This window comes from Suricata suricatta, chromosome 8 (assembly GCF_006229205.1).
Source record: "Suricata suricatta isolate VVHF042 chromosome 8, meerkat_22Aug2017_6uvM2_HiC, whole genome shotgun sequence".
Taxonomy (NCBI): domain Eukaryota; kingdom Metazoa; phylum Chordata; class Mammalia; order Carnivora; family Herpestidae; genus Suricata; species Suricata suricatta.
Genome location: NC_043707.1, coordinates 1,700,444 through 1,710,871, shown reverse-complemented (window position 1 = coordinate 1,710,871; position 10,428 = coordinate 1,700,444). Strand labels below are relative to the sequence as shown.

The 10,428-nt window shown below is 61.0% G+C and overlaps 1 protein-coding gene and 1 long non-coding RNA gene across 3 annotated transcripts; one reads left to right on the top strand and one right to left on the bottom strand.

Annotated features, from left to right (window-relative positions):
- The first annotated feature begins 6 nt into the window (after nucleotides 1-6).
- On the top strand, nucleotides 7-8,619 carry ECI1 (enoyl-CoA delta isomerase 1). Of its 2 annotated transcripts, none has more exons than XM_029948831.1 (6): nucleotides 7-49; nucleotides 2,738-2,865; nucleotides 5,600-5,746; nucleotides 6,469-6,590; nucleotides 6,679-6,857; nucleotides 8,119-8,619. In XM_029948831.1, the coding sequence occupies exons 2-6, from the start codon at nucleotides 2,749-2,751 to the stop codon at nucleotides 8,283-8,285; spliced, it is 732 nt and encodes a 243-aa protein (XP_029804691.1). In that variant the 5' UTR covers nucleotides 7-49; nucleotides 2,738-2,748; the 3' UTR covers nucleotides 8,286-8,619. The 2 variants fall into 2 exon arrangements, with proteins under 2 accessions (XP_029804691.1, XP_029804692.1); XM_029948832.1 differs by lacking the exon at nucleotides 7-49 and adding an exon at nucleotides 65-71.
- Nucleotides 8,620-9,442: 823 nt separating this feature from the next.
- LOC115299460 lies at nucleotides 9,443-10,404 on the bottom strand. Its single transcript, XR_003912190.1, has 2 exons — nucleotides 10,126-10,404; nucleotides 9,443-9,793 (listed from the first exon to the last, which is right to left on the bottom strand). It is a non-coding gene; the product is annotated as an uncharacterized LOC115299460 (long non-coding RNA).
- Between the last annotated feature and the right edge of the window lie 24 nt (nucleotides 10,405-10,428).

Sequence of the window (10,428 nt, the reverse complement as noted above, 5' to 3'; positions counted from 1 at the left end):
CGGTGCTTCGGGAGCCCTCGGGTGCTGGTGGAGCCGGAGCCGGCGGCGGGTAAGCGCTCCGGCGGCCGCGGGTTCGGGCGGCTGGGCTGTCCCCCGGCCGCCGTCGCCCCGAGCCCGCCCTCCGAGCCCGCAGCCTGCACTCCTGACCCCGGCTCCCGGGGCCCCCTGAAGGCCGGTCGAGATACTGCCCAGCACTGAAGACCGTTTCTGTCGGGGCCAAAGCTTAAAGGTCTTCAGCCTAGGCGGCTTAAATGGGGTTTTTCCCCAGTTCATCCTGAAGATAAAAATGTTTTGTGTTGTAAAGTTGAGGGATACGCTCCTCTATCTGAACTATTAAATTGGACGGGGCGCCTGGGTGACTCAGTAGGTTAGTGTCCGGCTTCGGCTCAGGTCATGATCTCACAGTTCGTGGTGGGTTCGAGTCCCGAGTCGGGCTCTGCGCTCACAGCTCGGAGCCTGGAGCCTGCTTCTGATTCTGTGTCTCCCTCTCTCTCTGCCCCTCCCCGCTTACGCTCTGAGTGTCTGTCTCTCTCTCTCTCAAAACTAAATAATCGTTAAAAAACAAAAAATTTAAACTATTAAATTAGAAATTGAAAATAATTGGGAGTATTTTAGAATAAAATAATTTTATTGTATTCTAAAATACTCCCGTGTGGCACAGAACCTTAGCAGGTGTTTTACTAAAGCCAGGAGCCACCCCCAACCCCCATCAGAGCATCTCTGAAAGCTCTCCAAAGGGGACAGAAAAGGTGGAAGAGGTGCCCTTGGAAGAGAAACCTGCCCCCCACCTCAGAGTGCCCCGGATCTGGGCCTGAGAAGGCGTGCAGCAAGCCGCGGGCTGACTTTCAGGTTTTAGGGGAACGCTGTCAGGACTGCCAGCGCAGCGGGGAGGGGGGGGCCTCAGCCCTCCTCCCCGGAGCCCACCCACCCTGCATCAGGGACGGGGTCGCTCACCCCGGGACAGCCGAGTCGCCCAAGTCCTCTGCGTTAACTCATGGAAGCCTTCAGCCCCTTTGCCTCCCCTCCCCCCAAGTGTCCTCGATTCCGCTGGACCGGGCTCTGTAAAAATCCGGTCAGCCTCAAACACTTCGCTCAGAATCAAGTTCGGGGAGCTTGCTTCCGGGAATTTTGATCGCTTAACGCGTGTCTGTAAACATTCCTGTTGCCAGTTAGCACCTGTCCTGGTAAACCAGAGGGCTCAAAGCAGCCCCTTTGCCTTCAGGACTTAGTTGTCACTCCTAGAGAAACGTTTATATGGATCTTCAGATTTCTAAGATCCTGATCAAGGGGAAATGTATCTTAAATGAGCCGAGGCCCTTCTGAGGCCCTTGAGGTGTGTCCTGGGGCCCAGGCGGCCAGAACAGATGGCCTCAGCTGCCCGCCCGCCCCCCCCCCCGCCGCTGCTGGCAGGACGCTCGAGTGGCTTGTGGAGAATTTGAGAACTTAGCTTCTGTCCTAAAGCAAGAACCGGAGTCCCCAGTGCGGTTCCTCCTTTCACATCTGGTCTTAGAATCTGCTCTCTCAACTCCTCAGGAGAGTAGGGCCATTCCCTAATCCCCTGGGGACAGAGGACTTGCATCTGGGGAGACAAGGTCAGTAGACAAAGCCGCACATGGCCGCAGGAGTCACAAGAGCCTGAAGGTGGGACGAACCCAAGCGTCAGGTCCACACGGTGGGCCCGCCCACGTGCAGGGAGACCTCGGGCCGACGGGCGGGCCGCTGGCCCTGCAGCACAGGCCGGCCTGCAGAACGCGGTGGCCCGGGAAGGACGCCACCCGTACCAAGTCACACGTCGCGTGCTTCCGTTCCCACAGCAGACCAGCCTGGAGGGACAGAAAGCAGACTCGAGGTTGCCGGGGCCGGGGAGGAATGGGAACCGCTCCTGGCCACAGGGTCCTTGTGGATAGAAATGGCCGCAACTAGGTCGTGGTAGCATTGTGACACTGCGTGTATCCGATGGACCCAGATTGTCCCCCCCTTTTTTTAAACATTTATTTATTTGAAAGAGAAAGAGATGGAGCGTGAGCAGGGGAAGGGCAGAGAGAGGGAGACAGAATCCAGGCGCTCCTAGATTGTCCACCTTTAAATAGTTAATTTATGTTGGGTGAATCTCACTTGCATTTAACAAAAAAACTAGGGGCGCCTGGTGGGCTCAGTTGGTTAAGCTTTCGCTCCGGTCATGATCTCGTGGTTCACAAATTCGAGCCCCACATTGATCTCTGTGCTGCCAGCTCAGAGCCCGGAGCCTGCCTCCGATTCTGTGTCTCCCTCTCTCTCTCCCCCTCCCCTGTTCACACTCTGTCTCTCTCTCTCAAAAATAAATAGAACATTAAAAAAAAGTTGTTTTTTTTTTTCTAACAAAAACCAGGGCGCCTAGGTGGCTCAGTTGTTTGATCGTCCAGTTGCAGCTCAGGTCTTGATCTTTCCGTGTGAGTTCAAACCCCGCATTGGGCTTCATGCTGGCGGTGCAGACCCTGCTGGGATTCTCTCTCTCCCTCTCTGCCCCTCCCCTACATGGGCACATGGGTGCAGTCTCTCTCTCTCATGCTCTTTCTCTCTCTGTCTCTCGCTCCTCCTCGCTCCCTCTCTCAAACTTAAAAAAATTAGTTTAATAACCAAAAGTTTAAAAAATGAAGAACGAAAACTGCGGCTCCCCACGGCCAGGCGGAGGGGGCAGGCGGCTTGGGTGTGCTGTTCCCGTCCTGGGCCTGAGCTTTCTCTTTCATTTTCAAACGAGGGGTCGCCGTGATGAAGCTGAAGAGCCCGCCGGTCAACAGCCTCAGCCTGGAGCTGCTGACGGAGTTCGTCATCAGCCTGGAGAAGCTGGAAAACGACAAGACCTTCCGAGGCGCCGTCATGACTTCGGTGGGTGCTCGGCAGCGCCCCGAGTTCGGATCACGTGCTACAAGGTCACGTCTACACGGCACATGCTGTGGAATAACCGGGTAGACCCAGCTGTAGGTGCCACCAGGGACCCTTGTCCTGGGCCCGGTCCAAGGGGGAACGCCAGGGGTCCTGGCGTCTGTGGGCGGACGGTTCCCCCACAGGAGACAAGGCCTGTGCCCTGCGGTCAGGCCTGGAGCCCACGCCGGTCAGAGAAGGACAGCCCCGCTGGGCCTCCTGTTGGCAGTGGGGCCGCTAGGTGTGTCCCCAGGGGGCACAGCCCTGCTGCCCTCTCTGGTGCCATGCTCCCTCGTTCCTCTTGGCATGGGCCTTCGAGTCAAGTTCTCAGAGGGCAGACGTGGCCTTCTGAACTCTCCAGGCAACCTTGGTGGCAGGTCCCAGAGCCAATAGATGCTGGGGTTTAATGGCACCTCTGGGAGGGGTGTCCCTGGGGAGGCCGGGAGGAGGCTGTTCCCAGAGCCTGGGCTGGCTCTCAAACCCAGACCCTCAGGCCCTCCTGCCGGGCCAGGAGAAGAAATCGAGGACACAGGGCTAGGGAGGTGGGAGCCCGGGCCTGACGGAACGAGCCCTTTGTCGGGTCCAGAAGAGCCCCGGAGTCATCTTTGGAGTTGGGAGGAGCCTTGGCATGGCGTGTCTCGCCCTGGAAGGGCCAGCACACTGCAGAGGCCAGTGAGAATGGCTGTGTTGCGCCATTCTTAGAGGCAGAAGGTCACGGTCTCTTCCAGCCAAGGCTCGGAACGCCCACTGGGCATCTGCCTGCTTCTCTTAAACCGTTGGGTTGTCCTGGGTGTGGCCTGGTGTTGTCACAGCTCTGGGCTCTCGGGAGCAGGTCTGATGCATGTGCCAGGGGGTCCTGCGGGCGGCTCCTGGGGAAGAAAGTGGGACAGGGGTGACTGGGTGGCCCTCCAGCTCCAGGTCACTGTGACGGTGACAGCTGATCTGTCTGGATCTGTTGCAGTTTCCTGGGGACATTTGGCTCTGGTACTTTCTGAAAACCCTCCAGTTAAGAAGTTTCGTAGCATGACATTTTGTTTGTTGTGCTCTGGAACTAGAGCCACGGAGAGAAGACCCTTCTGTCCCTCAGCAGTAAAGTGAGGGTCCCTGCAGCCCCCCACCCTGGCCTCAAAGCAGCACAGTCCCCGGGGGAGGGGCAGCCCGCCTCTGCCCCTCCGAAGTCCACGTTGTCCCCAGGACGGGCCTCTCTCCACACACATGTCTCTGCGTGTCCTTGGCTGAGTGCCTGCTGTGTCTGCAGCACAAGGCCTGCCCAGTGGGCCCTCAGCAGGGGCCGGTGGGTCGTGATGCTGCTGTTGTGGGGACACGTGACAGAGGCCACAGACAAGGGCTCACCACCACAGCAGTGCATCTTCTCCGCCCCCCCTGGGGCGACCCTCTCTGCTGCCCCCCTGGGTCCTGCCTCCTCCGCCCTGGGGTTCTGTCCACCTTTCCCTCCCCTCGGAAGGACTCCCTGCTCTCACATGGTCTCCTGCTGGTCACATCTGCAAACACCCTGTTTTGAAGACAGTCACACTCGGTACCGGGCCTCGTGCCGCGTCCGCCCTCTCTCGCGGAGCAGCTCCCGTGGGGTGAGCACCGCTCCTCTCCCGCGGCCCCGGGCTGTCCTCGGGCGTCAGGACCGCGGGCGGGCTCCTCCCATGCACGTGCAGATAAGCTGCGTGGGTGCTTGGAGGGCCGGCAGGGGTGCCCGCAGCTGGCAAGGGATGGGGAGGAGGCACATGCCCACCTGTCCCCAGCGTGGGGCGCCCGTGAGAGTCCCCCACGTTGCGCTAGAATGCAGCCCAGGGAGAGGACAGGTCGGCCTCCGGGTGTCCTGTGTGCACAGGTCTGTGTGGGCCACTCAGAATCATGCTCTGCAGCCCACACACAGCTTGCTCCTGTCGCTTAATGTCAGAATGTGGGGACATCTCCTGTGACCATCCCGTGCCTCACAGGTCCCCATGCCACACGAACACAGGTGGCTGTTGGCCCCAGTTCACGAGTCAGTAACACGTCACACCAGCCCCTGACCCGCTTCGGCCACGGGAGCATGTCGTTCACTTAGAGATGTGACCGCGTGACAGCCCTGCGTGGTGCCCACTGAGTCCACGTGCCTGCCCGTCTCTGGGCTGGCAGCGTGTGCTGGACAGCAGTGCCACGCTGGCGTTCCTCTGCGCCTGTCCCCCCCACCCCGTGACAGCTGTGTCAGGACCTGGGGCGTTTACTTTCTAGGCCAGGCTTCTGTCTCATGCATGACAGCCCCGGGCAGAGGTCCGGCTCCTCAGTCCATGGCTGTCCCTCCCCGTCCTGGCTGGGTTCTGACGGCAGCACCTCCCGGCCAGTGCTGGCACCTTCCACGTTCTTGACCTTGAGGGTAAATGAGAACAGGCGCCCCCTCCAGACTCCCCCGGGAGTCCTGTCCAGGTCTCTGAGTTCCTGCACAGCCACGCACACAGCCCAGTGCCTATGTTCCCGGGGGGGTCACCCAACCCGCCCTCCTGTTTGGGCTTTTCCCATTTGAAAGTGGAAAGTAGAAGGAGCTCAGTCCAAAGGAGGGCCCGGTTCCAGCTCCCGGGGTTGGCATCCTGCCACCTTGGACATGACCTCAGCCCCAGTGCCTCATGAGCACCTTCGGGCCCGGGGCCGGGTTGCTGCAGGAGATGGGCAGTGACAGGCCCTGGCCCCTTCCCTCCACCAGGACTGCCCCGGGATCTTCTCGGCCGGCCTGGACCTGACCGAGCTCTGCGGGAAGAGCCCGGCGCACTATGCCGAGTACTGGAAGGCTGTGCAGGAGCTGTGGCTGCGGCTCTACCTGTCCAACCTGGTGCTGATTGCCGCCATCAACGTGAGTGTTTGAGTGTCCCCACTCCGGAGTGGCCTCGCCCACTCAATAGGGCCAGCCCCGGGGCTGGGGGCCTGATGTGGCCCTGCCCTCGGGAAGGCTGGGGAAGGGAACAGTTGGGGGAGACCTGCCATGGGGTACTTGACGGGGGAAGGGGAGGACCAGGGACCAGGGCACAAGGTCGACACGGCCCAGCAGGAGGGCTGTATGGGGGAGGCAGGGCGCACAAGGAGGGATCAGATTCACCCGTGGAAACATCACCCTGGCCTGCCCTGGAGAAGGGGGGGCTGCTAAGGCTTAGGAAGCAGTGTGTCTGAAGACCGGTGGGGACACCTCCAAGTGAGGTCCCAGAAGGGTCTGAGCCAAGGGACAGGAGGGTGGGGAGAGCCAGGACGACCCACGAGGTGCACGACCACTGAGAGCAGTCTGCCATCTGTGTTCACGGCCCTGTGAGTTTGGGGGGCCCAGGACACCCTGCTGGGGATGGCGTGACAGGTGGCAACCGCTCCAGCTGAAGACTTGTTTGGTGTTCTAGCATCCAGGCCAAAGCCACGAAAAAACAGCTTGCCACCTGGACAGGAGGGTGCCTTTCTGACCCCCGAGAGCTGGTGGTCCTGCGAGGGCCCGGGGCTGACGGGCAGGGTGGGCGCAGCGCCCCGGGAGCTCGCACCCACCTCGGGACCCCCCCTGCAGCACCAAAGCCAGATGGCTCTCTCCGCCTGCAGGGAGTCAGTCCGGCAGGAGGCTGCCTCCTCAGCCTCTCCTGTGACTACCGGATCCTGGCGGACAACCCCAAGTACAGCATGGGGCTGAACGAGACACGGCTGGGCATCGTCGCCCCCTTCTGGTAAGCCTGGGGACTGCGCCCACACTCCCCTCTGCCCTGGGCGGCGCCCATCCACCACGGGGCCTCCAGCAAGTGACTTGTGTTCCAGGTTCAAAGACACCCTCGTGAACACCATCGGGCAGCGGAGCGCGGAGCGCGCCCTGCAGCTGGGGCTGCTCTTCCCGCCCGCAGAGGCCCTGCGGCTGGGCATGGTGGACCAGGTGGTGCCTGAGGACCAAGTGCAGAGCACAGCGCTGTCGGCGATGACCCAGTGGCTGGCCATTCCAGGTGAGGGGCACGGGGAGGGGCGGCAGGTGTGCGCACCGACGGGCACAGCCTCCCCCCACCCTGGCCGGATGCTCTGGGGAGACCAGATCGTTCACACAAAGGTGCTCCCTGCAAGTCGTGAGCGTGTCATTTATAACAGCGGACTTAGTGTCCTGGGGTCACTGTGACAAATTGCCGCAAGGTGAGGGGGTGCATTCTCAAAGTGAGTAGACCCAGAGACCAAACCCCATGTCTGGGCCGGGCCGCGCGCTCTGCCGAGGCTCTAGGAGGCTCCTTCCTGCCACCGGGGCTCCGGGCGCTCCTTGGCTTGTAGATGCGTCACGCCCATCTCTGCACCCCCTTCACGGGGCCCCCAGCTCCGCAGCCCCCTTCTTCCTCTTAGCAGGACGTCCGTGGGGTCGAGGCCTCTAAACCCCAGATGACCTCAGTCCGACTCCCTGCGCAGAAACCCCCTTCCAGACGCGGCCACAGGCACACGTCCTCGAGCTGCCCCTGGGCTCACACGTACCTCTTTGGGGGTCCACTGCCCAGCCCACGGCACACTTAGGAACAGCCCGCGGGTCGTTTACAGAACGGGCTGGCTGCGCCGGCTGTGACGGGCCCGGAGGCCAGCGCACCGCCTGGGGGTCGGCGTCTGCCCCGCTGTGGTGTCGGGGCAGGCAGCCAGCGCGTGTCCCTGTTCACTAGAACGGGGTCCCTGATGCCTAAATTTCATACAGTTTTCGTGTGTCACAAAAATGTTTTTCTTTTTCAGTATTTTTTCCAGTTATATAAAAATGTAAAACTGGGGGCACCTTGGTGGCTCAGTCGGTTAAGCATCTGACCCTTCATCTCAGCTCAGGGTCATGAGTTCAAGCCCCACGTTGGGCTCTGCAGTGAAGCCTACTTAAAAATAAAAGGAAAAACCGTTCTCAGCTCACAGGCCCTGGTGGCCAGGATTGCTGACCCCTGACGCAGACGCACGGCCACGTGCTGTGCGGCTGTGACATATGTGGTAAGGGAACGTCTGGTGGCCTGGAAAATACCCTCATAGTGTAGCTGAGTGCGAGTGACAGGAAAAAGGCCACTTTTACCATGTCAGCCTGTATGTTTTTAGAAGAAATTGGCAGGCAGTGGGGGACAGGTGGTTTTCATTTTTTCTTTGCTTGCTTATATTTTCTAAGTTTCCTACCAGCGTTTCTGCTGGAGCTCTCTCGGAATGGTTGGGAATGACACCACCGTCTTGGGGGGCGTGCTGTTCACACACGGACCCTTTCTCTAGACCATGCTCGACAGCTGACCAAAACCATGATGCGCAAGCCCACGGCTGACCGCCTGGTGAAACAGCGGGACGCAGACATCCAGAATTTCGTCAGCTTCATCTCCAGGGACTCCATCCAAAAGTCCCTGCACACGTACATAGAAAAGCTCAAAGAGAAGAAAGGCTAAGCGCCGGGCTGCACACATGGGACTCCCCACCCTTCTGGGGCCCTCTGCTTCCGCGGGGTTTTAAATTAGGTGTTTTCCAATTGAAAGGTGCTTTTGGCACTTGGTTTTCCTGATCTTCTTAGAAGCCCTGTTCCCTGTAGCTAGTGTCCCAAGGCCACCTCCTCCCACGTGCTTTTTCTGCCTGGCAAGCAGGCAGGGGGCGCTGGGAGGGCGGCGTTCCCAGGGGGGAATGCGGAGCCAGCAGCTGGGGCAGTTGAGGCCCTCAGCCACGTCACTGGCCGATGCCCCCTTCCCAGAGCAGAAGTGTGAATAAAGTCCTTGCGCTGTCCCATCACTGGCTGCCCGGCCGCCTGACTGCTGGGGGCACGCGACCAGCTAGTTGTGGGCTGATGACCCGCGTGGGACCCGCAGAAGAAAGCCCTGTGGCCACCACACCTGCCTGTTTAGATGGAGGGGGCGCAAAGTTTCAGAGCCCGGGAGCCTGGGGGGGAGGGCGCCGCTGGTGAGCCGGTCTGTGCAGCAAGAGCCCCGTCTGCCGGCAGAAAGGTCACACGAGAACAACTCACACAGGCACTTGGAGCAAAGGTATTTCCTCCAGTTCAGGCGTTTCCAGAGTTGCCGAATGTGAGATGTTGCCCAAACCAGAAACCTCACTGGGCCCCTGTCAGTTATACCCTGTCCCCCTGTTGTACTTGTTCCCGATCCTCAGGTGATGGGCCTCTCAGGGACAGGGGCCACAGTGCTCCCCAGCAAGTCCCCGGACATGTGAGGTGTCGGTGGTGTGGGCTGGGACCAGAACCGAACCCGCCTGCCTGGCCTGGGCGAGGAGTCCAGCCCGCTCACCGCTGCGGAGGAGGGGCAGCAGGACTGTGAGGTTGGCCTTGTCTGTCAGCACTGCCTGTGTGTGTGTGTGTCCATCCGTCCCCGGCTCACACGGGACCTTGGACCTTACAGTTCGCATGGAGGGGAAGCAGCAACCCTCCATCAGCAAGCACGGGAGCTGCGTTCTAGAGCCTGGTCTGGAGGTTCCCAGCAGGGTGTGACAACGGGCAGCCCAGGTCGTCCCTGTTCCCCCAGGGGGCTGGGATCTAGGAGCTGCAGGACCAGAGTTCGGGCCTCAGAGGAGTTGAGTCCTAAGAAAGGACACGGAGGCCTTGAAGCTGACCAGAGTGTGGTCCTCACCAAGCGCTTGCTCTTGTTTATTGCGCGTAGCCACAGCCCAGCATCCTGTAGGGTGCCCCTCACAACCCTATGAGGTAGGTGTAAAAGCCCATTTTACTGATGGGAAGACAGGCTGAGGGGGGCCTGTGATGTGTCCACAGCCACTTGTCCGACCAGCCCTGCCCCACGCCTTGCTGGGGCTTGGCCACCCACCCAGGAGGAGCCTGTGGAGGCCAGCGTCCTCCTCATGTCAAGTCTGGAGGCGGTGTGCCCTGAGCAGGCCTTGAAGGTTTTCAGTGGGACTTCAGGGTCACCTCCACAGGGAAATGGTCACTGATGGCAAGGGCCTAGAGGGGGAGGAGGGCGAGGCTCAGCAGCGCTGCTGGGCGGCCTGTCCTCCCTCAGGCTCCACCCCCTCCACTTCCCACTGCGCCACACTCCCCACCCCTCCTGGATGGAGCCGCTGGGCAGCTACCCGCAGACCACTGCGCTGCCTGCAGGTGCAATGGGGCACGGACTGGGAACCCCACTCCAGAAGAGGCCAGGGGCATCTCCTCCTGCCATTCTAGACTTGGTCCTTTCAGCAGAACTGAGCCCCTAAGAGCCCTTCGGAAATTCCGGTCCGGGGAGGGGCACCCCTGGCCGTGGGCAGCGGGACGCTGGCAGTCGCCGGGCTCACCTGAGCCTGGTCCAGGCCGAACTCCTCCTGGAAGTTGTGTACAGCAGCCGACTGGGGCTTCAGGCTCCTGCGCAGGCGGGCGCCGCACACCACGATGCGGTCATAGGCACAGTCCGAGTTGCCCACGGTGGTGTCGGCGCTGTCCAGGATGAGCCACTTGAAGACCTCGCTGCTACGCAGGCGGATGGCCGGCCAGTCCTGCGCCCGCACGTAGCTGCAGTCCGCGTTGAAGTCGCCCAGGAAGAGGAAGTCCTGCGGGGGCCGCAGAGCCCAGGCTCAGCCTGCGCGAGGGACGCGCCCACC

Excerpts from the sequence above, each read along its gene's own strand:
- ECI1 (XM_029948831.1), top strand. The coding sequence starts at position 2,749 with ATGAAGCTGAAGAGCCCGCCGGTCAACAGCCTCAGCCTGGAGCTGCTG. Across the intron at positions 6,591-6,678 it reads GGCATCGTCGCCCCCTTCTG|GTTCAAAGACACCCTCGTGA; the intron begins GTAAGCCTGGGG and ends CTTGTGTTCCAG. Across the intron at positions 6,858-8,118 it reads CCAGTGGCTGGCCATTCCAG|ACCATGCTCGACAGCTGACC; the intron begins GTGAGGGGCACG and ends CCCTTTCTCTAG.